The 27,260-nt window shown below is 47.5% G+C and overlaps 1 protein-coding gene across 3 annotated transcripts in view; it reads left to right on the plus strand.

Moving 5' to 3' along the window:
* PACC1 (proton activated chloride channel 1) overlaps window positions 1–27,260 on the plus strand; it is a 46,700-nt gene that overhangs the window by 12,265 nt on the left and 7,175 nt on the right. For all 3 annotated transcript variants that reach the window (XM_043568386.1, XM_043568385.1, XM_043568387.1), the window contains exons 2-4: window positions 3,268–3,364; window positions 21,387–21,596; window positions 22,973–23,124. In XM_043568386.1, coding sequence (XP_043424321.1) covers window positions 21,485–21,596; window positions 22,973–23,124 — 264 coding nt within the window. In that variant the 5' untranslated portion in view covers window positions 3,268–3,364; window positions 21,387–21,484. The remainder of the gene's footprint in view (window positions 1–3,267; window positions 3,365–21,386; window positions 21,597–22,972; window positions 23,125–27,260) is intronic.

Below are 27,260 nucleotides of genomic sequence, written 5' to 3' on the forward strand. Positions count from 1 at the left end.
CTGACCACCTGAGTGAGATGCTGTGTTACCATCTCTCCCTTTGGTGTCCCCTAGGCTGTGCAGATTTGCTTTGAGGCCCTGCCTTGATCCCAGAACATTCCTTTTTACAGACACCTGGTGCTGCCCTTGATCTACGCTGAACAGTCCGAATTTCTTAGCAAGCTTCGGAAGCGCTGCACAGCTCAGCATCCCTGACTTCTCATCTCACCTATCTGTGTTCTGATCACACTGGAAATTCACTCTTTAAAAATGTGCTCCGACTTTCCTGTCCCTATGCGCATTCTCACACCATTTCTTTTTCTTTAACTTCTTCTCAGTCCCCATTGGTCAAAATCCCCTCCCTTATTCAAGGAGGGATCTTAAGTCCCTCATGTTCCATGGAGACTGACTTCCCAGATCAGTCTAGGATTCTGCCTGTCCTTCTCATATGTACTTCCTGCTGTTTTGATCAATACTGACCAATATTGATGTACATTCCTCTCTTTGTAAATGATACTGTGTTGATTATATAAATAATATAAAAGCAGATGGCTTAGCCCTACGGTGGAAGGGCAACCTCCATCTGAGTTGGAGGCAGATGAGATTTGCCTAAGGCTTGCTGTTTTTTTAGTGTAGGACCTGGTCTGGAATCTGACTTTGGGACAAATTTCTATCTTTCTCCCCGCAATCTCCTTTATCCAAAGGAGCCAGATGGATTTTAACCTGTGTTGGGATTCTGTGGCCCCTAGATTCCATGCCCTAGCCTGTGAAGGAATCCGGAGGAATGAGTTGTGTCTTTCCTCTGAAAGTTTTCAGATTCACAGGGAGTAGAGCATAGTGCGTAAATACTGTTTTGAAGTTGGGGAGCCCGTGTTCCTCTCCTGCTCTGCTTCTGGCCATTTGTCAAGTCACTTTCTGAGCCTCAGGTTTCTTCCTCTGCAAAGGAAGGTGATGATAGTTCTATTTCACAGGGTTGTAAGGGTTCAATGAGTTGGTATATGGAAGGTGCTTAGGTCAGTGCTTGGCAGGGAGGGACCTCTCAGTGGATGATAGTTCTTGTTCACAGGATGTGGGTGGCTCCTGCTTCTAGGGAGCTTTGGGGTCCTGATTTGTAGGACCATGTCCCTCACCATCCATATGTAACCTGCAGTATCGCCTTTCCTAGTAGGGCTCCTGAAACGTTTATTAAAATGCAGACAGTTACTTGGCAAGGCCAAAGGTAAAGTCACTTTCTATTTGAGGGCACCCCCAAGATGGAAGACACTGGAAGGGCCCTTCCCTTTACCTTCTTCAGTGGCTCGTTTTGAAGTCCCTGTCTCTTGCCTTCTTTGGAAGGAGGCCTCCCAGAGGGTGGCCCAACTCTCTTGCCTGGGTCGTTCTGGGAGTGGACCTTTGAGTTAGGAGTCTAACTAGCTCTGAGTTGGGTTTCTTTGCTGAAGGGAGATTTTGGCTTTGGGGATGGGGCTGCAGGTAGTCTGGAAGGGAGCTGGGTTGGGAGCGTGTTGCTATCTGGGTTAGGCTGAACCTGGGTGAGGCTTGGATCAAAGAACTTTGGGCCTTCTCAGACTAACATCCTTCTTTCTCTTTGGCCAGCGAGGGCTCTGGTGATCTCTTGATATGTGTCCCCACTGCCTGTATCTCATGGTTTCTTCTCCAGCCTCCCAGCCCTCTCCTACTTGTTGGTTTTCTTTTCTTGTGGGCTTGGAGGACTTTACACTGGAGATTTTACCTGATTCTAATGGGCAGGAGTGGAGGCATGAAAAAGGAGATGAAGGTCCATGGCTGGATTAGTTGGTAGATCATGTGATTTTCAATATCAGGCTTGTGAGTTCATGCTCCTCCTTGGGGATAGAGATCACTTAATAAAATTAGGGGCACCTGGGTGGCTCGGTTGGTTAGGTGTCCAACTTTGGCTTGGGTCATGATCTCACGGTTCACGGGTTTGAGCCCTGTGTTGGGCTGTGCACTGACAGTGTGGAGTCTGTTTGTGATTCTCTCTCTCCCTCTCTATCTCTGCCCCTCACCCCCCATCAGAAAAAATTTTTTAAAAGAGGGGAGGAGATGGAAGAACAATAGATACATAAGAGTTTTATTTTAACCCAAGTTTCTTGGATATTAATTTTTAATTAAACCTTTTGAGACCTTAAGTGTTGACACTGTGAGCCTAAGAAAATATTTAAGAAAGCAATCTCTTTCCCTTCCCTCCCAATTCAATGTTAGGTCCTTTAAACTCTGGTCTTCATCTCTCTTCCCCTCCTCCTCAGTCCTGTGAAGAATTGTTTGTTATTGTATCCTCTGCCTGCCCTTCTCGGTGGCTCATTTCCCCCATTTGACAGGTGAGAGCACTGATGAGGTGAGGTTGAAGCTGCCTGTTGTCAGGCTGCTGATCAATATCTGTTTCTGGGATGGACCACCTTCCCCATTTTTTTTCCTGCCATTCGCAGCCTGAGTTGGTGGACTTGAGCCAGTGTCCTGGAGAGCTCTGACACCAACTTCACTGTTTCCTTCTGTCAGCATACTCTTAGCTGCGTTTCCTCCTCCTCTGGGAAGCCGTTAAGATCGTCGGTTTTGGAACTAGACCAACTTGGATTTGACTTCTGGCTCTATGGCCAAGGAAAGTGTTGTGGTTGAGTTGTGTCCCTCCAAAAAGATGTGTGGGGAGTGCTAACCCCTAGTACCTCAGAGAGTGTCCTTATTTGGAAATAGGGTCATTGCAGATGTAATTAGTGAAGATGAGGTCATACTGGAGTAGGGTGGGCCCTAATCCAATATGGTGTCCTTATAAGTAGCTGACCTTGTGGAGACAGCACAGAGATGCACTTCCCAGACTCTATATGAAGATGGAGGCAGAGCTTGGAGATGAGAGGCCTCGATAGGCCAAGGAACACCAAGGCTTGGCCATTACCAGAAGCTAGGGGAAGACCATGGAAAAGATTCTTCCTCACAGCCCTCAGAAGGAACTGATCTTGCCAACACCTTGATTTCAGATTTCTAGTTTCCAGAACTGTGCGGGGATAAACTTTTGTTAATTCTTAAGCCACCCAGTTTGTGGTGCTTTGATACGGCAGCCCTAGGAAACGAACATGCGGGAAGTCAATGTGAGTTTTCCGAGCTTCAGTGTCCTAATCTGTAGAATTGGTATAACACCCCCTCCATCATGTGATTGTGTGTGTGTGAGAGAGAAAGAGAGAGAGTTAAGTGAGAGGAAGCTTCTGCTTTCTCATTCTAGTCCTCCTCAGCAAGGCTGATGTGGCTGACTGGTTTGCTCTCTTTGTCTCCCCCCTTTAGCTGAGTGAGGAGTTGGATCAGGTGGTTGAGAACTCAGAGCGGGCGGACGAGCAAGAAAAGGAGGCAGACGGAGTACAAGGTCCAGGAATCTTACCAGGTGAGTGGGTTCAGTACTGGGGGCAGAAGGGCTGGAAAACGGTGCTCTGCTATAGCTGGAGGCCCCAGTCCAGGCGCCTGGCCACCTGGGGACCTGCAGGAGAGGAGGAGCCCCTCTGCCCTGCACCCCAGTGTCAGGTCTCAGGTATTGCCCTAGTTCTAAAGCTATACATATTTAACCAGCCTTGGGACAGAGGAGGTGTCCAGGCCGGTATCCGCTCTTTTCTGTCCTCTGGTTTGAGCCAGTTCCTGAGGCCAGGACACTGGAGGTAATGGGTCTCTGCTCTTCTGTTTGTTTTTTCCTAGGAAGCCATTAGTAGTTGAGCCTCTAGTATCTGGGTCACTTCCCAGGGCCCTCAAGGAGAATATCTAATAGGGCTCACCTCCTGGACATCAGGCCTTGCCAGTAGGGTCACCCAGCTGGGCAGGCAGGGTCCCATCAGTCAGGTGGCATCTTAAGGAGTCTTATGTTAGAAGATGTTGACCGCTTCTTCCTCCTGGGTACTCTCTGCTCCCTTAGATGACGTAACTCCTTACTTCTCGGAGTGCTCCTTCCAACCGCCTTTATAGTCACCTTCCAGCTCTTGGGTGTTAAGTGTTTGTCAGAGGCCCCTTCTCTCTCTCTCTCTCTCTCTCTCTCTAGTGGGCGGTCTCACCCAGGCCCCGTCCCTGCTTCAGTTACTTCTTGTTCACACGTGACCGCCATGTTTACACCTCTAGTGCAGAGGTTACCTATAAACTCCAGACTTACATATCCTGTATATCCAGATGCCCAGGTCATGGCTCTGCTTGGATGCCCCAAAGGTACCCTAAACCCCACATGTCCCAAATTGACCTCGTGACCTCCCCATTCCTGGTGTGGCCCTCTTCCAGTGCTTCCTGTTTTGGCGAATAGAATGTATTACCCATCCAGTTGAATCGGAGAGTCATCCCCACCCCCTGCCCCTGCTTTCCTTGCTTCCCCATTTTCTCTGCTCCTCAGCCATGCTGGCCTTCTTTTATTTGGGCCTCCCTCCCTTCCACCGTCAGGCCTTTCTGTTGTTATATCTCTGTTTGGAATTTTCTTCCCTCTGTCATCAAGTTAATGTTTAATCGTTCTTCCGATTAATGTTTAATGTCAATGCTTAATCGTTCTTCAGCTCACTTGTTTTCTACAAAGCCTCTGACCTCCTGGCTAGATCACTTCCACCCTCCAACCTGTCACTTGCAGTCCACGCATCTCTCCCTCGTAGCTCTCCCTGATGGGGCAGTGTATTTGCTTGGCATTTGATGAACATCTCTTCTGCTAGCATGTAAGCTCCATGAAGGTGGAGACCAGTCCGTTCTGCTCACTGCCTCAGACCTGTCCATGTGATAAAGATTTGCTGAATGAGTGAATGGAAACCCCAACCTGACTCTGCCCGCTTGGGTGGATTGAGGGAGGTGGGATTGTGCTCCTCTTGATCCCTTTAAGGGGAGAGGAATGACATAGGATATTCTGTGATTGTGCCTAATTATTTAAAAAAAAAAAAAAGTTTTTTTTAAATATTATTTTCAAGAAACAGAGTGAGAGACAGAGAATGAGCGGGGGAGGGGCAGAGAGAGAGGGAGACACAGAATCGGAAGCAGGCTCCAGGCTCCCAGCTGTCAACACAGAGCCCACTGTGGGGCTCGAACTCAAGAGTTGTGAGATCATGACCTCAGCTGAAGTCTGATGCTCAACCAACTGAGCCACCCAGGCGCCCCATAGGGAAGACTTTGTAGAAGGGCGGAGGCTGGAAGAGTAGCTGTTTACTGACTGCTTCCTCTGGGCCGAGCTCTGTCATTCCCGTTGCCCCATTTAATTTTCATGACAACCCTGTGAGGTAGGCATCCTGATTTTGATGGATGAGGACCTGAGCCCCAGGGGGTTAAGGAGAATATGGAAGGATCACTTGGCTGGTGAACAGGATCAAGCTCTGTCTGACCCCAGGCTTTCTACTGCACCAGTGGTTTTTAAAAAGTATTTTAAGCATCCTTTTATTAAAGCTTATTGTGTAAGAGGTGGTAGCATGGCTGCCCCCACGCTGATTCTGGGCACTACATCTGAAGTCCTGAAGCCCCAGGGAGAGAACAGTATATTTATATTTATTTGCATTAGCTCTGTATATGGGTTCCTATTGTTTCTGTAACAAATGACCACAAACTTAGTGGCTTAAAACAACAGATTTATTATCTTACGGTTCTGGAGGGCAAAAGTCCAAAATGGGTCTCGTTGTGCTGAAATTAAGATTTCAGCAGGACTGAATTCCTTCCTGGAAGCTCTAGGGGAAAATCCATCTCGGTGCCTTTTCCAGCTTCTAGGGGGTGCTCACATTTCTTGGCTCGTGGCCCTTTTTCCATCTTTGAAGCCACCGGTGGCCTGTTGAGTCTTTCTCCTATCTTCTCATTGTCACATAGACTTCTGCCCCCTCTTCCATGTTTACATGTAGTCGCAGGGCTCACCTAGATAACCCAGGAAAATCCCCTTGTTTAACAGTCAGGTGAACGGCAGCTTGAATCCCATCTGCTGCCTTAATTTCTCTTTGCTATTAACTTGACATTCATAGGTTCCGAGAATTAGGACTTGGACATGTTTGGCGGGCTACTCTTCTCCCTGCTGCACCCTGTACTGCCCTCTTGCCCCCCGTCTGAAGAGGAGAGATGGAGACGGCCGGAAGGAGAGGAGGGATGCCAGACTTGGAAAGACGAAGCTTTCTTTTGTGTTTCCATTTATAGATAAGTGCCAGCCAAACTAGGAAGTGGCCATGATGACCTTTGGCCTTAGCCTCTCTTTTGCCTCAGATTCCTGGGGCCTTACAGCCTAAGGTCAGTCAGAGCAAGAAACCAGACCTCAAGCAGAGCAAATTGGGATAGTTCCACAGACTGGCAAGAGCCTTCGCGCTTTCAGGGGAACCCTTCTGGGCTCATCTCTGCTGTAGACCATAGAAGATGCAGACTCAGAAGTCTTAGTAGGGAGTTGGCCCGTATTTGGTGACCTGACACACAATTGGCAAAGCTCACTTCCTGCCTTTGAGTCCTGTAATAGTAACATAAGTAACGGTAACGATGGCAGCAGCCGTTTATTGGGTGCTTCCACGTACTAGGTCTGCGTAGGGCTTTCTGTGTATACTCACACGTAGCCTTCATGGCCACTCGTGAGGGATATGGTTAGTCCTGGTTCCTAGATGAGGAACAGAGAGATCAAGTAATGTGCTCAGAGCTTATGAGTGGCAGGGCTGGGATTTGAACCCAGGGCTGTCTCCCAGCGTGTTCCCACTCTGGCTCAGTTTCTAGATGAGGTGCTTTTCTGCTCCAGAATCCTCCCCTTCCTCTACCAGAGTCACTCATGGGCTCCTTCACCTGTTATGCAATGTGCTAAAACTAAAAAAAGGGCAAATGAGGCAGGGCCTGTGTCCAGGAACTTGGGACATGTAGAGAGAGAAGGCAGGATACCCAAAGAAGAACTTCTCTCTCCTTCTCCAGAGCCTTCCCTGAACAACTTACTGAGGGCCTTTTCTCCCTGTTACGTGCTTTCCTAGCCCTCAGTATTTTCCTTTATAGAATGTAGCACAGTCTAAAGGGCACATTTGTTGAATATAATTCTTTAATCATTACTAACCCCTTAGGCCTGCCCCTGAGTCCCGTGAGGCACTCCCAGAACTTTTGTCTCCCCTCCCACTTCATTGTAACTGATGCTTAGCAGAGCGTCTGGCCCACTGTGGGTGCTCAGTATTTATACGTTTGGAGGGGGGACATGGGGATTGGGAACAGGAATGTATCTCATGTGAGCAACTGGGATCAATGATAGAGGGTCAAGGAAATGGTAGAGACAGGTGCTTCAGAAATGAACGAGGGGGGGGCCGGTTAGTGAAGGGAGTGGGATTAACCTGAAGGAAGGGTGACTGGTAGGTGAAAGAGACGGGGCGGGCCAGGGAGGAGGGACGGGATGTGCAACCGTGTAGAGGTGGGGATAACACAGGACGTGTCGGAAACAGTGGGTTAGCATGGTACAGTTGGAGCGGAGGGTTGGTGAGAAGTAGGAGATGAGGTAGGAAGGACAGATTGGGTCAGATTATGGAGGACTTTGAGTGTCAGGGTTTAGCCGTTAGGGAACGGGAGCATTTAATGGGATTGGAGCAGAGCAGTAAGGGGGTGAAACGGGCATGCAGGGAGGAGCAGTGTGGCAGTGCCGTAGGGCTGGATTAGTGGAGGGAGGACCGTGCTGGGTCAGAGGCTGGCAGGGTGGGCCGCTTCGACGTGGGGGAGCGGGAGAAGGAAGAGTCAAAGGAGACTCTGAGGTTTGAAGCAGGGTGAGTGGGAGAATGTAGACGTACAGTCCGGGGTGAGCGGCTGGAAGAGAAGGTGCTTCTCGGCCGCAGGCATACGAAGCTTCAAAGGTGTGATGTCTGGGCGGAGAGGCTCAGAGGCCGAGCGAGATGACGACTGATGTAGCTAAAGTGCGAGCTTTGAGAAGGCCTGGGCCGCCTGTAGAGTGAGCTGTGGAGACTGAGCCTCGAGGGGTGGCCGCATTCGGGGACCAGAAGAGGAGGTGGAGCTGGAGCCCCATGGAGGCCTGGAGGTGGGGGCTGTTGGGCAGCAGAGGTTCCAGTTAAGCACCCAGACATTCAGGATTATATTCCCAGTTGTACTCTCTGAGATAAAGAGTTACAGTCCATAATCCGAAAGCCTCGATCTGTTTCCTTTCTATGAAGGGAATTACAACCACTTATTCTTTTCTAAGGGAGAAATGAGACCAGACACGCTAACTGAATAAGCAGCTTACTATATCACTGTTGTAACAAAATTGAGGAAGACACTTGGCTGATTAGTCATTACAGTGCATTCTCCATGGAAACAACTGTGTATTAATAGAATTGAAAAAGATCAGCAACCAAAGAAAAAAAATTAATTGGATCTCATCAAAATGAAAAACTTGGGTGCATTAAAGGATACTACCAAGAAAGTGAACAGCCCACAGGATGAGAGACCTGTTCACATCATGATCTGAGGACTTGTATTTAGACCATATAAAAGAACTTTTATACTCCAATAATAAAAGGGCAACCCAAGTAAGAATCTGAATAATGTTTCTGTAGTGCAGATGACTGATAAGCACATGAAAGGCTGCTCAACATCATGATCATCAGGGAAGGGCAAATCTAAACCACAGTGAGATTTGTATCATTGTGTCGCCTTCACATCTACAAGAATGGCTGTGGTCAATAAGATGTGCAAGTTTTGGTGAAGATGTAGAGAAATTAGGACCCCCACAGATGGTTGGGGGGAACATAAAATGGTGCAGCTACCGTGGAAAAGTCTGGCAGTTCCTAGAAGTTCAAATATAGAGAGTCACCATATGACCCAGCAATCCCATTCCTATGTACATACCCAAGAGAAATGAAAACTTACGTCTGCACAACAGCTTGTACATGAATGTTCATAGCAGCACGATTCATAATAGCCAGAAAGCGGAAGCCGCTCAAGGGTCCATCAATTGATGAGTGGATAAATAAACGATATATTCACCCAGCGGGGTATTATTTGGCAGTCAGAGGGAATGAAGAACTGTTGCATCTACATCATGGATGAATCTTGAAAATATGTTAGGTGGAAGAAGTCCGACACAAAAGCTTCTATGTTGTGGGATTCCATTTATGTGAACTGCCTAGAACGGGCAAATCCATCAAGACAGGAAGCCGATTATTGGTTGCCAGGGACTAGGAGGAAGGAGTGACTCCTAATGGGTATGGAGTTTGTTTTTAGTAATGAAAATGTCCTGTAATTACATAGTGGTGATGGTTGCACACCTTGTGAATGTAGTAAAAACCAATATATTCACTTATTTAAAAGGGTAAATTTTATGGTATGTAAATTATATTTCAAAAACCCCACGAAAACAACAAACCCATCGCATCACTAAAAAGGAAAAAAAACCAAAAGGATAGTTCATTCCTTCTTTGCATTCAGGATGCGTCTTAGCCCCTTGTTGTTTGCAAGGTAGAGTTTTGGAGGGGTAGAGTAGACGACCGGTTCCCCCTTCCTGTGAATAAAGGTCCCACTGTGTTTTCAGAAGTTGAATTACTCATCACACATCCCTTAATGGGCTGACTTCTATTCCGAGGCAAGTCTGGGTTTTTGAAGCAGTGTTGGTTGTCTTGGATTTTTCTTAGATTACCTTTCCTAAGAAAATCTTGTGCATTATTTCTGTCTTTCTACAGAATGTGTCTGTACAGGACACATTCATCATGAGTTTGCATTCATGTAAAGAATGTATACTTTTATTTTTTTATTTATTTAAAAAAAAAATTTTTTTTTTCAACGTTTTTTATTTATTTTGGGACAGAGAGAGACAGAGCATGAACGGGGGAGGGGCAGAGAGAGAGGGAGACACAGAATCGGAAACAGGCTCCAGGCTCTGAGCCATCAGCCCAGAGCCCGACGCGGGGCTCGAACTCACGGGCCGCGAGATCGTGACCTGGCTGAAGTCGGACGCTTAACCAACTGCGCCACCCAGGCGCCCCAAGAATGTATACTTTTAAAACACATTCATCCAGCTTGCCACAAAAAAGCAGGTGTTTGGTTTTTCTGACTGCAGAATACACGGGACATTTTGCCAAAATATCCAGCACCTGTTTTTTTAATGGCAAAATGTGTTGGTGTCTTGAACTGGAGTGTCACTTATAGCATGTGTGGATGATAGTTTTACCGTTTTTTTTTTTAATTTTTTAACGTTTATTTATTATTGAGAGACAGAGCATGAGCATGAGCATGGGAGGGGCAGAGAGAAGAGGAGACACAGAATCTGAAGCAGGCTCCAGGCTCTGAGCTGTCAGCACAGAGCCCAACGCGGAGCTCAAACCCACAGACGATGAGATCATGACCCGTGCCGAAATCGGATGCCCAACTGACTGAGCCACCCAGGCGCCCCTAGTTTTACAGTTTTTGTTTAACTCACGTGCCAATTTATGGATCAAGAAAAGGCCGGTAAACAAGTTCAGCTTGGCTTCTGTGAGCGAAACAGAGGGGACCCCATGAGACTAATTTGTCCAAGTACCTCTGCCAAACAAATCCAGATGATGCAATTGTCATCTGACCTTTTTGTGCCTTAAGTCAGCTTTTTTAGAATTTTCAAGAAGATGCAAATTCCTCTCTTTCCCTAACCAAAGGTTTCATGAAGGCAGAACATTTCCAATCATGTATGTGTGGCTTATAATGGAGTGAATACCTGCCCACAAAGGCCCATTACTGTTCCTCTTCATTGCATGGTTTAGCCAGGCTGAGATATGCAGTTTACTTAAAAATGTCCCAAGCTTCTACTTGTCATGAAGTTATATTCTTCCAATCAGATCTTTTGTCGTTGTTAGGGACTGGATCCTTAAGCACTACCGTTCACTGTTGCGTAGGGAAAGAACATTGACGAGGAGTTGGGACCCCAGGGCTCTCATTCTGTGCCAGTCTTAGGCTCTCTGGGACCTGGATCACTGCGCAAATAAGGCTTTGGACCAGAAGGCCTTTTGGGTCCCTGCTAACTCTTAACAATTCTGTTCAGATGTTATGTACCCTATAGTGACTGCAGAGTTCCTTCAGTTTTGTCTTGTGATTTTTCCAAACCTCATTCAGATGTTGAAACCTGGTCCCTTGTTGCTACAGCAATTATGAGCCCCTTGTGACAGGGAATGTGTTTTTACCTGCCATGTTTTTGAGTGAACCTGTGGGGAGGTGCCTGGCTGGCTCAGTCGGAAGAGCGGGTCACTCTTGATCTTGGGGTTTTGAGTTCGAGCCCCATGTTACATGTAGAGATTACTTTAAAAAAATCTTGAAGCAAACCTGTGATCTTACATGGGCCATAGGAGGGGGGAGTGCCTTCCAGGCAGAACAGCTGTGGGGAGGTCCACTTGTACACGGACTACTGCACTTTGGGTCCTGTGACTCTGCAGACCGGCTACACGCGACTGATCAGGGATCAGCGCCTGAGGTAAGGGGAGCCACCTACAGGCTGGGTGTGAAGGAGAGCAGTGTCCAGTGGTGTGTGTGACAGAGCACCCTATACAGGATGCAGGCTGGGAGAGGGACTTGGCCAGGGCAGCGGAGCAGAGTCACAGAGAAACCCGGGGAGAAGGCGGATAGCAAAGCCACCAGGGAGCAGAAATGGACACTGTCCCTAATAACAATAAGAAGCAGTAGCAGTAGGATCAGAGACAAAGGTTGAAAAAGAGACTTGCTTTAATTCCTCTTGGAGAGGTAGAGCTGCTGCCTTCCGTGTGGCTCGTGCTCAGCCGTGGGCGGGCTTCCTTGGGGGTTCCTGGCTCCTGGTTCCTCACTTCTCTTTGTAGCTGTGAATGCCCATTGCCTCCCATGACCTGCTCTTTACTGTCTGAAGGAACCTCATAGACACTTCTGGGAACTCGCACATCTGTGTAATGTAGAGACGTTGTAAAGTATCTTGCCATGAATAGTAAGATGTATCAGTTGGTTTACAGTTTTACAGGCTCAAATGCACTGCTGTTGTCCTATAGACGGAAGGTAGCTACTTGGCGCTGTGAGACGTAGCTCATCTATTATTTGGGTCATTCGGTCATTTCATAGGCATGCAAACATCACGTGCCTACTGTGTGAAAGATACTGTTTTATGCCTTGCCTCCATGTTATTTCTGGCATATTTTTTCTAGTTTATCATTGTAAGAGATTGTAGTGCCTTGCCTACATTTTTGCTGTTTTTATTGAAGGCTTTTTTTTTTTTTTATGAATGTAATTGTCAAATTGGCTTACGTACAACACCCAGTGCTCATCCCACGGGTGCCCTCCTCAGTGCCCATCACCCATTTTTCCTCTCCCCCACCCCCCCAAAAGGCTTTGTGTTTTGAAAAGTAGAGGGTACGTTCCATTTCTCTAGTAACGTTAATTCATTAAGCAGGCAATCTGTAATGCATTTTGCAACATTCTCTCCTTTCTTTTAAATATCCAGTAAAATTGAAGTGATCATCTCCTTTTCACATGAAGAAAGTGAGGCTTAGGAGCAGTAAGTAACTTGCCCTGGGTCTCAGAGTAGTCATAGGAGAGCTGGCTGCCCAAACCTCTCTGACTTAAAGCTCATGCTCTTAACCACTAGGCTGGACATCCGGACTTTCAGTTCAGAAAATAAATGAATAATGAACACCAAATTGCTCCTTCATCAAAATTCTCCCGGTGCTTTGGGCACAAGGCTAGATGACCTCCTCCACGAAGCCTTTTGCTCATGTCTGTCCTTCTCCTCACACCCATACATCACCCCAACAAAGGAAATCTCACCATTTACATCCTCTGGTGCTTCTGAGTCCTGTAGCACTTGTAGCACAGACCATTAGTCCTCCTCTCTCGGGGTCTCCCTGAAGCGCCTAGCACCCAGTCTTGCGCACAGAGTTGATGCTTGATGTGTGTTTGTAGAAGTGTAGAATGGATGGCTTATTTTCCTCTCACCTAAGACCCTTTGATAGCTCTGTGCTGATCTTGCTTTTGTGCTTTTAAATAAAAAGAAAGTGAAATAATCATGAGCAAATACTCTTATATCTTTGGATTTGAAGTCCATTTTTTGTAGGGAGTGTGTTGTGGGTCTTGTTTTGAATCCAGATTGAAAGGTCTAATCTGCCTTTTAATTGGAATGTTTAGTCCATTGACGTTTTTTTTTTTAATTTTTTTTTTCAACATTTATTTATTTTTGGGACAGAGAGAGACAGAGCATGAACGGGGGAGGGGCAGAGGCAGAGGGAGACACAGAATCGGAAACAGGCTCCAGGCTCCGAGCCATCAGCCCAGAGCCTGACGCGGGGCTCGAACTCACGGACAGCGAGATCGTGACCTGGCTGAAGTCGGACGCTTAACCGACTGCGCCACCCAGGCGCCCCTCCATTGACATTTTTTAAGTTGAAGTATAGTTGACCTAGTTATAGACTAATATAACTATTAGTTCCAGGTGCACAACGTCGTGGTCCGACGGTTCTACACACTATGCAGGACTCACCACAATAAATTGCCATTTGTCACCATACAAAGTGACTACAGAGCTACTGACTATATTCTCTATGCTATACTTTTCATCCCCATAACTCACTTTATACCTGGAAGTTCTTACCTTATTACTTTTTTTTTTTAATTTAAAATGTGTTTATTGGGATGGTTTTCCACTCATTTGGATTCAGATTGCTTTTGGTGCTGCTTCCGTCTGAAGAAGCACCCTCTGTAAGCTTTGCCTTTCTTCCTTGTAGGTTGGCAGAGGACACCCAACACAGAACACTACTGTTTTGTGCGTGGCCAAAGATGGTGGTGATTTTGCAGCACTGGACGTTTCACTGCTTCTTACGCTTCCTCCGTTCTTGCAGGAAGGGATTGAGGAGGTCCTTTGCGAGGGGCATGTTCTTGAGGGGAGGTTGTCACCGCCGAGAAAGCTTGAAGTTTGCATCTCTTCGTTCCTTTCACCTATTTCGCCCGTCGCCTCCACTCTCCTCCCCTCTGGCAACCTCTCATTTGTTCTCTGTTTCTATTTGTTTTGTTTTTTAGTTTCTAAACATAAGTGAAATCACATAGTATTTGTCTTTTTCCGTGTGACTTATTTCACTTAGCATGATACCCTCTGGGTCCATCCATGTGGTTGTGAATGGCAAGATTTCATTCCTTTTTTTATGGTTCAGTTATATTCCACATCTTCTTTATCCATCCATTGCTGAGCAGTTGGGTAGCTTCCATATCTTGGCTATTGTAAGTAATGCTGCAGTAAACATAGGAGTGCATGTATCTTTTTGAATCAGTGTTTTTGTTTTCTTTGAGTGAATACCCAGTAGTGGAATGCGATTTCTATTTTTAATTTTTTGAGGAACCTCCATACTGTTTTCCACAGTGGCTACACCAACTTACTCTCCTGTCAACAGTTCATTAGAGTTCCCTTTTTTTCTCCACATCTTTGCCAACACTTATTTCTTGTGTTGTTAGTTTTTTTAAGTTTATGTACTTATTTTTGAGAGAGAGAGAGACAGCACAAGCACATGAGTGGGGGAGGGGAATAGAGGGGGAGAGACAGAATCCCAAGCAAGCTCTGTGCTGTCGGCACAGAGTCCAGCGTGGGGCTTGAACCCATGAATGGTAAGATCGTGCCCTTTGCCGAGACTAAGAGTCAGACACTCAACCGACTGAGCACCCCGTTGTGTATTTGGTACCAGCCATTCTGACGGGGGTGAGGGAATATTGCATTGTGGATTTGATTGGCATTTCCCTGATGATTAGTGACATTGAGCATCTTCTCATATGTCTGTTGGCCATCTGGATATCTTCTTTAGAAAAATGTCTATGCATATCCTCTGCCATTTTTTTTTAAAATTTTTTTTTCTCAACGTTTTTTTATTTATTTTTGGGACAGAGAGAGACAGAGCATGAACAGGGGAGGGGCAGAGAGAGAGGGAGACACAGAATCGGAAACAGGCTCCAGGCTCCGAGCCATCAGCCCAGAGCCTGACGCGGGGCTCGAACTCACGGACCGCGAGATCGTGACCTGGCTGAAGTCGGACGCTTAACCGACTGCGCCACTCAGGCGCCCCCCTTTGCCATTTTTTGATAAGATTTTTTGAGGGTGTTGTAGGAGTTCTTTATATATTTTGGATTTTAACCCCTTATTGGATATATCATTTGGAAGTGTCTCCTCCCATTTAGTAGGTTGCCTTTTTGTTTTGTTCATGGTTTCCCTTGCTGTGCGAAGGCTTTTTAGTTTGATGTAATCCCAATAGTTTGTTTTTGCTTTTGTTTCCCTTGCATGAGGAGATAGATCCAGAAAAATGTTGCTAAAGCCAGTGTCCAAGAGATTACAGAGTATGTTTTCCTTTAGGAGTTTTATGGTTTCCAGTCTTACATTTAGGTCTTTATACCATGTTCAGTGTACTTTTGTGCATGATGTAAGGTGTATGGTGTCAGCAGGTGGTCTGCTTTTATTTTTTTGCATGTAGCTGTCCAGTTTTCTCAACACTATTAAATGAAGAAACTGTCTTCTCCCCATTGTATGTTCTTGCCTCCTTTGTCTTAGATTAATTGATCATAAGTAAGCATGGGTTTATTTCTGGACTACCTATTCTGTTCTGTTGACTTATGTGTGGCAGGACCATACTGTTTTGAATACGATAGTTTTATAGTATAGCTTGAAATCTGGGATTGTGATACCTCCAGCTTTTTCCTTTCTCAAGATTGCTTTTGCTGTTCACAGTCTGTCTTGGTTCCTTACAGATTTTAGTATTACTTGTTCTAGCTCTGTGAAAAATACTGTTAGTATTTTGAAAGGGGTTGCATTGGATCTGTAGATTGCTTCGGGTAGTGTAGACGTCTTAACAAGATTAATTCTTCCAATCCATGAGTGTGGTATCTTTTCATTTTCTTGTGTCATCTTCAGTTTCTTTTAACAGTGTCTTGTAGTTTTCAGAGTAAAAGTCTTTCACTTTCTTGGTTAAATTTATTCCTAGGTACTTTATTCTTTTTGATGCAATCATAAATAGAATTGTTTTCTTAATTTCACTTTCTGCTACCTTGTTATCAGCGTATAGAAGTGCAACACATTTCTATATGTTAACTTTGTATCCTACAACTTTACCAAATTCATTCGTTAGTTCTAATTGTTTCAGTGGAGTCTTTAGGGTTTTCTATATATAGTATGTCATTTGCAAATAGTGCCAGTTTCACTTCTTCCTTACCAATTTGGATGCTTTTTATTTCTTGTCTGATTGCTGTGGCTAGGACTTCCAGTTCCATATTGACTAAAAATGGCAAAGAAGGACATCTTGTCTTGTTCCTTAACTTAGGGGAAAGTCTTTCTGTTTTTCTGCCATCGAGTATGATGTTAGTTGTAGGTTTGTCATACATCGCGTCTATTATGTTGAGGTTTGAACATATACTAAAAGCACTGAATTTTTACTCCCCCCATTTTTATGTATATGATGTCATAGTTTACATCTCTCTATTTTGTGAATCCCTTCACAAATGCTTTAAATATGATTGATTTTACTACCTTTTTTTTTTTTTTTTTTTTTTAGAGAGAGAGAGAGAGAGAGAGAGAGAGAGTGACTGTGTGTGCACCAGCAGGGGAGGGGTAGAGAGAGGGAGAGACAGACAGAATCCCAAGCAGGCTCTGCGGTGTCAGCTCAGAGCTGGACGTGGAGCTCGAACTCAAACTGTGAGATTGTGACCTGAGCCAAGATCAAGAGTCAGAGGCTTAACCAAGCCACGCAGGCACCCCCTACTTTTGGCTTTTAACCTTTATACTAGCTTTATAAGTGATTGATCTACTTACCTTTACTCTGTGTTTGCTTTCACACATGAAATTTTTTCCTTTCATGATTTTCTTCTAGTTAATGTTCTTTTCTTTTTCTGCTTAAAGAAGTCCCTTTAATGGCCAGTTTAGTGATGAACTCCTCCAACTTTTGTTTGTCTGGGAAACTCTCTCTGAATAACCTTGCTGGGTGGAGTATTCTTGGTTGTAGGTTTTGGCACTTTTAATATGTTTTGCCACTCCCTTTTGGTCTGCAGTGTTTCTGCTGTAAAATCAGCTGCTAGTCTAATGGACTTTCCCTTGTTCGTAACTGTTTGCTTTTTTCTTGCTGTTTTTAAGATTCTGCCTTTATCTTTAATTTTTGGTATTTTAATTATTATGTCTTGGTGTGGACCTCCTTGGGTTCATCTTCTTTGGGGCTCTTTGGATATCTCTTTCTTTCCCTATGTTAAAGAACGTTTTAGCTATTATGTCTTCAAATAAGTTTTCTGCCCCTTTTTCTCTCTTCTTCTGGGACGCCTATAATGCAAATGTTAGTACACTTGATGTTGTCTCAGAGACCCCATAATCTACCCTCATTTTTTAAAATTCTTTTTTCTTTTTGCTGTTCAATAGATACTTTCCATTATCCTGTCTTTCAGATTGCTGATCTGTCCTGCATCTGCCAATCTACTGTTGATTTCTTCTCCTGTAGTTTTCATTTCAGTTATATTCTTTAACTCTGGTTCTTTTTTATACTTTCTGTCTCTTTGTTGAAGTTCTGAGTTCATCTACTCTTCTCTCAAGTCTGGTGAGCATCTTTATGACTGTTACCAGATAGATTGCTTATCTCTGTTGTGTTTAGTTCTTTTTCTGAAGTTTTGTCTCATTCTTTTGTTTGGAGCATGTTTGTCTCCTCATTTTGTCTGACGTTCTGTGTTTGTTTTTATGAAGTAGGTGAAACAGCCACCTCTGCCCGGTGTAGGAACGTCCCTGCATAGACTGTGTGCCTGGCAGCTTTGGCTGGCTGACTGGAGCATTAGTGGGTGCCAGCTAGGGGTCCCGGGGTGTTCTCTGCAGGGAGCACCCTGGCAGGAAAAACTGAAGCTGGTACAGATGAGGGTGGGATGGGCGTCTGGGGCCACCTTGGTAGGTCAGCTGGCACTTGGGTGGGTGGGTTGTGGGGGAACACCTTGGGAATATGGCTAGAGCTGGTGTGGGCTAGGGTCCCAGAGCCCACTGAGGCAGTAGGCCAGCTAGAGCGTCTAGCCTCTGTTCCCATCTGTGCTACCAACGTGGAGGGGCTCACCGGCACTTCTGACCCCAGAGAGAATTCTAGCAATCCCCCACCATTTGTCAGACACTCGGGAGTTAGTGAATGGGTTTCCTTCACCTTTAATCTCGTTGCCTTTTAAACCATAGCTTTTTTTCTGTGTGCCAGGGCAGGTGAATCTGCACAGGAGTCCCTCAGTGCAATCTCTTTCTGCTACAGTCCACAGTGTCAGAGGTGGGGTGCCTGTCGTCACTATGTTTCCATCTCTTTTGCCATTCTTTACGTGGTCCCTTTATCTTTTGTTGTGCAGAAGCTGTTTGATCAGGCACCAGTTCTTCAGGAGGATTTGCTTTCTATGTAGATGTAGAATTGGTGTGACCATGGGAGGATTTGAGTTGAGTGTCTTCCTGTGTTGCCATCTTGGACTCTCCCCTAGTCTGCTCACATTTAGTGTAATTATTGATATGGTTGGATTTGGTTCTACCTTTCTGCCGTTTTCTGTTTGTCTCATGTAGTTTTCATTTTCCCATTCTCTCCTGCAAGTTATAAACCTTATGATATTGTTTGCTTTAGTCTTACATTTTAAAAATCTAGAAATAGCTTTTTATATTTACCTACCGGTTTCACATTTCAGTGATCTTCGTTCCTTCCTGTACATTTGAAAATTATCATCTGGTGTTATTTCCCTTTAACTTTCAGAATTTCTTCCTCATGCATTGAGGTGTGGTCTGTTGGTGATGAATTCTCTTAGCTTTATGTTTGAAAATATCTTTATTTCACCTTCATTTTTGAAAGTTAGTTTTGCTGGAATTTAATTCAAGATTGATAGAATTTTTTTATTTCAGCACTTTAAAGAAGTGTCTTTTGATGTCTATTATTTCTTTTTCTGTATTAATTTTTTGGGGGGTCTATTATTTCTGATCAAAAGTTACCTATCATTAGATATAAATCCTGTATGTGATATGTTTTTTTTTTTTTTCTGGCTGCTTTCAAGATTTTTTTCTCTTATCTTTCCATTTGCAGTTTGACTATGATTTGCCTAGGAGTGGGTTCTTATTATTCTGCTTTGCATTATTGAGCTTCCAGGGTCTGCAAATTGATGTGTTTTTTCTCTAGTTGGGGAAGTTTGGGCCATTATTTTTTCAAATATTCTTTGTGATCTATTGTCTCTTTTCAGTTACGTATGGTTAGACTATTGGATATTGTCCCACAGTTATCTAGGTAGGTAGGTTCTGTTTATTTTTTTCTTCTCCCCCCCCCCCAATTGGTTAATTTCTTTTTATTTAACTTCAGCTACACCGACTTTTGATTTATTTACTTACTTTGCCTTCCTTCGCTATTAAAAAAGTACAATGAATTTTTCATTTCATTTACTTTTCTTTCCAGCTTTAGAGTTTCCATTTGGTTCTTCTTTATAGTTTCTATTTTTCTGTTTCCCCGTAGTTTCTTTTTCTCCTATTTCCCCTTTGTCCATTCCTTATCTGTATATTTTCCTTAGCTCCTCCACGTGCTGTAAAGTTCCTGTCTGCTGATTGCAACATCAGGTCATCTTGGCTTTGGTTTCTATAGGCTGCTTTTTCCTTTGAGCGTGGGTCACATTTTCTTGTTTCTTCACATGTCTAGTGATTTTTGATTCAATACTAGACATTGTAATGGTGCGTTATAGAGGTTGTAGATTATGCTACAGTCCTCCTGAAGGATTTTTGTGTTAGCAGGTAGTTAATGTGAGGAGACTCAAGTTCCAAATTAGCAGTGGCTGAAATCTCCATTCAGTTCTTTTAGTTTTGCAGCTGCTGCTTTTTATCTTGGCCACCCTCTCCCCCCCCCCCCAATGTCTCCAGCCAAGAATTTGAACAGATTTTATTTGCAGATTTGGGTGTTTGCCAGCCCTGAACCCTGTCTATGGCCACCCTGAACCATACCTCATAGAGGTTGGTGAGTGCTCTTGGGCAAAACATGCAAATTATTAAATCTAACCAAGTGCAGTTTCTTTCCTTCAAAGGCCGACTCTTCTAGTTTCTGCCTGCTTTTGCCTTCACATAATTTTTAAGTATTTTGTCCACATTTTGTAATTGTATATAGAAGGGTGATGTGACTAAGCTATTTTGTCACAGTTGGGAGCCAGAAGCCAAGCACATACCCTTTAAGACTTGCATTCATACTCCTCCTCAGCCTTGGGCTGATCCACTGTGGAGGGAACAGGGCTTTTTCCTCAGGGAGCGACAGTTTCAGACAAGGGATAGAGAGGGCACAGAGCACCATGGGAGTGTCTCAGTCAGCTTGGGGGTGCCATACCAAAGTACCCCAGGTGGGGTTGTTTAAACAACAGAAATTTTTTTCTCAGCTCTAGACTGGAAATCAAAGATCAAAGAGTTGGCAAGTTTAGCTTCTCTTGAGGCCCCCTGCCTTGGCTTTCACATGGCCACCTTCTTCCTGTGCCCTCATGTGGCTTTTTCTCTGTGTGTCTACATCCCTGGTGTCTCCTCCTGTCTTATAAGGACACTAGTCTTGTTGGGTCAGGACCCATTATTATGCCCTCATTTAACCTTGATTACTTCCTTAAATTCCCCATTTCCAAGTACAGTCACACTGGAGATTAGGGCTTCAGTGTAAATTTGTCAGGGTGTGGGGTACACATAACTTAGTCCATAGCAGAGCAAAATCAAGCCTGGGCATGGTCTGAGAGCAGGCAGGAGAGACAGAGCTGTGTTGGATGGAAGGAATCAGAATACCTTTAATCAGTCATTAAGTCATTCACCATATAAATGCGGAATGCTGCTGTGTTCCAGGCACATAGTGAAGGGCTAATGGTTCAGTATGGATGGACACGACTGGCCCTGGCCCTGTTCTCCGGAGCTCACAGCCGAGGAGGATAAAAAGACGTGTAGACAGACTGTGATATTGCAGTGACGATAGAGGACGTATAGGGTGCTTTGGGAGAGTTGAGGAACGGGTCCTCAAATAAAGCTGTGGGTCAGGGAAGGCTTCCTTGAGAAAATGCCTTTCTAAACCGAAACCTAAAGTATGAGTCAGGAATCAGCTGTGGAAGAAAAGTGCTCCAGGCCAGGCACAGGGATTGGCAAATGTGAGGGGCCTTAGTGTTGAGGGGTCTGCATGCTGGACAAACAAAGTCATTTAGCACAGCTGGAGCTGGGGACCCTGTGGGAGCCTGTTGGTCAGGGATAAGCCCAGAAAAGTAGTTTGGGGCCAGCTTCCTTGTTGAATCTTAACTTTGTCCCTCCAGATGGGAGATTCTTAAAGAGAATAGCTGTGTCTCCTTCCTCTTGGGGTCCCCTTTCTGGCACAGGAAGTGCATGGTGAATGTCAATAGGTGCCACGTGTTATGATTTAGGGGGAGGAGGCTGAGGTGGGGAGGTTGGGTGTGTGGGTGACCTTGCCTCCTTGGTAAAGCAGGTCAAGGCCTGGAGATTGCCAGCTGCCTCTGACCTCACCTGCCCCAGGGCTCCGGGTCTCATGTGTGGTGGTGTTTTTCAGCCCTGGACAGCGAGTCTGCCTCTAGCAGCATCCGCTTCAGCAAGGCCTGCCTGAAGAACGTCTTCTCGGTCCTGCTCATCTTCATCTACCTGCTGCTCATGGCAGTGGCTGTGTTCCTGGTCTACCAGACCATCACAGACTTCCGCGAGAAACTCAAGCACCCTGTCATGTCGGTGTCTTACAAGGAGGTGGATCGCTATGACGCCCCAGGTAGAGTCTGTCCCTGAGGGGCATCAGGGCCCAGGTCTGGGGCATTGGCTTGCAAATGAGCCACCCTTGCACTCCCACACCGGGCTGGGCACCGCGGGTAGACAGAGGAGCCGAGCACAGTCAAGGTGAAGAGTACACACCCAGAGAGCTGCTGTCAGTACCCAGAGGAGTGTGTCGTGTGCCAGGGAGAGGGGTGCACGGAGTCTGGAGTGGTCACTGCGTAACTGGGGTGGGCACGGAATGCTTTGCACGGAGATAGGATTTGAGCTGGGCTTTGATAGACAAGAAGAGAGTTTTTCTGGAAGGGGGATTAGCAGGCGCAAAAGTAAGTGTAGGGAGGCAGAGGGCTCCTCTGGAGAGGATGTGTATAGCCCGGCTGGAGCCGGAGGCCAGTGATGAGGGGCAGGGGAGGTAAAGCCATTCGGAAGTGGTTAGGGCCCTGCCTGGAGGGGGCTCACTGCTGTTCCTGTTCCGGTGGGAGGCTGGGCCCTGAGGAGGCCGTTGTCTCTGCTATAGAAGGTAGTGTCTCCTTCAGGGCAAGCGGGGCTGGCTCTGGGCTCTGGAATCGTGGGAGTGAACCGGAGGCGTGAGCTCCGTGGCCTCTGCTGTGCCCCGCTGGTGTGTGCACCTGCTGTGCTCGCAGGATGCCAGAGTCCCCCTCTGGATGGCCTGCCCACAGGGCACAGCCAGTCTCTGGTACCTTCCACCTGGGCTTCTTGGAAGTGTGCTGCTTGTAGCTTCTTCACCCATCTTTGCCTGTCTCGTGTTCGTCCCTCTTTGTGTGTCTGTTTTGGTCCCTGTATCTGTGGGCTGTACTTTCTGTTGCTGATCTCTGGGTCTCTCTGAGCTCTGCCCGGGTCTGGTGCCACATGCTGCTCTCATGCTGCTCTGTTTTCTCTCCGTCAGTGGAGCCCCACGGTGAGGTGCTGGGGTTGGGGCGGGGGAGGGACCTTTGGGGTGTGAGTTGCACACCTGGAGGCCCCGGCCAGAGCAGGAGGTGAGAGGCACGGTGACAGGTGGGGAGTCCCGCAGCCGAGCCGAGGGCCTTGCAGTGAATCCGCCTGCGGATGGCAGCGCTGCCGGGCCCGGCCGCGGAGCCCCCGCGGGGTGTGCCGAGCAGGGCGGGGAAGTAGGGTGGGTTTCGGTGCAGGTGCCAGGGAGGCTGTGCCCCAGGCCAGGAGAGGGGCTTTCTGAGGGCAGCAGCCGTGGCTCTCCACCCTCCATAACCCTCTTCTTCTCCCTCCTCTGCCATCACCCAGAGAGTCTTGAACCTGGGTTGTTGGTGGGTGTGAAAAACTGTGTGTGATGTGACTGTAGGGATACGGTGGGGGACCGTGACTTCTGACACTCCCATTTTCCTGTTCGTGCTCCCCTAGGTATTGCTCTGTACCCCGGTCAGGCCCAGTTGCTCAGCTGTAAGCACCACTACGAGGTCATCCCGCCCCTGAGGAGCCCTGGCCAGCCTGGGGACATGAACTGCACCACCCAGAGGATCAACTACACAGACCCTTTCTCCAACCAGACCCTGGTAACTCTTGTCTCCCCACGCCAGGCCTGGGCAGCGCACGCTGTCCACCCCGCAGCCCGCAGCCCCCGGTCTTCTTCCTGCCACGAGGCCACTCACACTCCCCTCGTGCAGGCCCTTGGCCCCCAGTGACCACGAGGCTGTCCCAAATCAGGTCATGGCCATGGCTGGCTGGCTGCATCAGGCAGGGCTGTGAGGGCGTCAGCATTCTCTGATCCTCAGGGATTCCTGACAGTGCGATCAGATCCTCTCCTTGCTGGAAGGATGCAGGGCGAAGCCGGTGGGACGTAGTCAAGTGAGTCCCATTACCTGACTGCCCAACACAACTGCCGGGGTGCATTTTGAAAATAAAGATTCCTAGGTTCCACGTGGGGCCAGTCACTCCTAGGGACAGGGCCTGGGAATCCATGTTTTGAAATAAATATGTAAAGAAGCTGGTCTGGGAACAAGGACCCCAGCACTGGCATCACTCACAGCTCAGCCCAGCAGGGTTGGGGGGAAGGTGAGGGTCAGTGGCACCTGCACAGGGTGTCAAAGGCAGGGAAGGAATTTTACGTTTATGTATATCTTTTTGCATCCCGTATCCTCGTTTCGGAAAGGATTGAATGGGACCGAGTAAAAGCTTTCTAGATCAAAGTGAGGAAGGAAGGGTTTTCAAGGTAGAGGAAATAGCAGGTTGCATTTGTGTCTGCACTGTTAGAGTAGTTGGGTGTGTGTGGAGGGTCAGGTGCCCCCGGGAGCGGCAAGCGGCGGGAGGCGAAGCTGCGGATAGAAGTAATGGGCAGGTGAGGAGAGAGTGAGTGGTCTGCCCTGGAGCCTGACTTGCCCCCCTGGGTCTAAGGTAGAAGAGTCACACTGAGGTGGTTCTGATGACCTTTGTTCCGGGCCTCCTCCTGAGATCCTGCTCAAATGGTTCCCTCGCCTGCAAAAACTGGAACAAAATAAAGTATCCATAAAAGTCCCACAAACCCAGGAGGGGTATCACCAGTGGACTAGGCGTTTTGAGCCGGTGTGAAATAGAAGTTGGGTCAGGTGGGTGGAGCAAACAAACCAGAGAAAGGCCGCGCCCTACAGCGGGCGCAGGAGAGGCTTCAGGAGAGGTGAAAGCCTTCCTTCTGGCTCCCAGCTCCCGAGTCAGCTCGCCCAAAGGGCAGGGCAGCGGTCAGGACAGTCATCACGGGACAGTCATCACGGGACCGGGCGGCTGCTCTCCTACCCTCCCAGGGCGCGCAGAGCTGCTGGGGACGGCGTTTCCTTCCGGTACGAGGCCCAGGGGCCATTCCTATGTACGCAAGCCCTGGGGAGGTTCCCTGCTTGGGCACTGGGGCAGCAGAGAGAAACGGAGCAGAACTGGAGACTGGGCCTCCACGGTGCAGGGGAGGGGACGAGTACTGGGAAGGAATCTTCACACAAGAGACACGCCAAGTACCTGGCCTGGCATTGCCTGCCTGCTGCCACGGAGCGTCAGCCCCAGGCAGGGGCGCCGTGGGAGAACCGGTGAGGACAGCCACACCCCAGCCCTAAGCTAGTCACCCTGGTCCTTCTCTCGGGAGTGGGAATGGACAGCGAAGGCTCGCTAGACATTTACGGGAAACTGACAGCCTAGGAGAGGACCAAGAGGAATAAAAGAGAATGGACTCCAGAACAGGGCAATGGATGCTAATTTAAAGGAAAGGGAGAATAATTTGTAAACATTTTAAGGAAGAGCTGGATGTGCCGTAGAAACACCATGCGGATTCCCGGCCGCTTCTTGCTGGCCGCTCTGGGAAACATACCAGTCGGAGGGCCGGGCAGTGCACATGCGGGTCTGTGGGTGTCCTTCCTGTCGGTGCCCCCTGAGCGGACACTTCCTAGGAGCCCGTTGCCTTCATTCCCAAACCTGTGTGTGCTGCTTGTGCTTACTGCGGTAATTACGTAATTTAAATATTATAAACATCCATGAAATAAGAGCACAAAAGTTATTTTTTAATATATGTAATTATTTTCAGTTTATTCATTTATTTTGAGAGAGAGTGCACGTGGGGAGGTAGGGACAGGGAGAGAAGGAGAGAGGGAATCGCAAGCAGGCTCCACACTGTCCAGCCTCAGAGTCCAGTGCAGGGCTCGAACTCAGGAACAGTGAGATCATGACCTGAGCTGAAACCAAGAATCCTGGCTTAACTGACTGAGCCAGTCAGGCGCCCCAGGGAGAGTTGTTTGTATGGAAACTGCAGTGAAGGCAGTTACTGCGGCCAGCTCTGGATGAAGGTCAGTATTCTCCAGCAGTTCTAGATGTGGTTCCTTTGGAGAGGAGTTCTGCCCTCAGGCCCCACAGTGGCGGGGGAGGAGGAGGAGGAGGAGGAGGAGGAGGAGGAGGAGGAGGAGGGATGGGGGAGCGCAGGGGAGGGTAGGAGAGCCCCCCCCCCCCACATACATGTGCACTTAACGCTGGGAAGTAGGGCCTGGCAAGTGGCAGCAAGGACATTCCCTGAGTAGGGGGGAGGTGTGGCTCATCCTATCTTGCACCCAGGGAGCACCTTGGTTAGATATCTGTGTCCTTGATCGCCCCTGGCCTTGGCCACTGGGAGACTTTGCCTGGGTAGAGATCCTCCGGCGCCATGCCTGGGGTGGACTTTAGAAAATATGCCCTCTGGTGCACCCGCTTCCTGCTGTGTAGGCTGACACCTTGCAGACTTGATGCTTGGCTTGTGGGCTTGTCCTTTACTCTGCTCCAGCTCCGCCTCCTTTGTTTGTAGTAGGAGGTCTCAGAACCCTGTAGGCTGCTGGCTGGCTGCCTCCTGGCTAGTCTGTGTGAAAGTGACACGCGAGGGCTGGGGTTGGTGCTCATCTGACCTGCTTTGTCAGATTTCAGATTCTCATTGTTTTCTAGTGTCTCTTGTGCCCTCGGTTTAGCTGACTTTTTTTTTTTTTTAACATTTACTTATTTTTGATAGAGAAAGAGTGTGAGTGGGGGAGGGGCAGAGAGAGAGGGAGACACAGAATCCAAAGCAGCGTCCAGGCTCTGAGCTGTCAGCATAGAACCGGACGCAGGGCTGTGAGATCATGACCTGAGCCAAGGTTGGAGGCTTAACTGACCGAGCCACCCAGGCACCCCTGGTTTAGCTAACTTTTACTGCACACTTTGCTCTGCCACAATTAGGGCCACCGTCTTTCCAGCTTGTAGGAATGCCAGCCATATTCCCACTGTCCAGATGTTAAGTCCTTGTCTCTTTTAGATGGTTCCCACAGCACTCCAGTTCCAGAAAATAACTTTGTGCATTGGGCAGAGAATAGACTAAACTGCTGTGCAAAAGCAAACACCCCAAACAGACCCAGTGGCTGAGACCAGAGAGAAGTCTGTTTCTTTGGAGCCGGTCGGGCGTGCAGGCGGTGGGCGTGTTGGGCCATGCCGCCTCCCAGGGCGGGCAGCGATGGCTTCTGTCTGCCACTCCACCATCCCCGTGGTGCAGCCTTGGCCCTCGTGGTCAGCCATGGCTTGCCAGCACGTGTATGCGTTTTCCGCTCTGGGAGGGTGCGACGTGGAGGACAAGCGGTGCCCTGTTTCGGGGCACAGTGTGGAGTCTCATGAGTCACTTTGGTGCACATTCCAGGAACTTCATCACATGGCCACGGCCGAGGCCAGAAATGAGGCTCCAGCAGGGTGACTGTGCTGCTAAAATGTGGGATTGGGGAAGCGGTTCTAGTTCTCCAGGAGGAAGCGGGTAGTGGGAACAGAGTGCATTCTCTGCTGCCACTCAACGTGTCATGGAAAGGTTGAAAATAAATAGATGGACGGAGGTTCCCTGGGAAAAATGCAACAAGAGGCAGAACGAGTGGGCACGTGAACGTCAGTCACACTGCTGTACCGGGTGCCAAGGGTTACAAGAGATGTTTAATTCAGATAAAAAACTATACTATTCTCCACTAAGAATTAAGAGTTACAGATCTTTGCAAAATAGCATTCCTTTTGTATGTTTTGGGCAAAACCTATTAGGAACAAAAAATTCCATTGCCTTGAAGTGTGACTAAGTGCACACGTTCCTCTTTCGCATTCGTGGATCGCATAGACACAAAGTGGGATAAGGACTGAGCGGCACAATTCGTTAATGTGCAGAGTGTGCGTGTGGCACCTGTGCCTGATGGTGCCCGCTCTTCGACAT

The sequence above is a fragment of the Prionailurus bengalensis genome, chromosome E4 (assembly GCF_016509475.1).
Source record: "Prionailurus bengalensis isolate Pbe53 chromosome E4, Fcat_Pben_1.1_paternal_pri, whole genome shotgun sequence".
NCBI classification, from domain to species: Eukaryota; Metazoa; Chordata; class Mammalia; order Carnivora; family Felidae; genus Prionailurus; species Prionailurus bengalensis.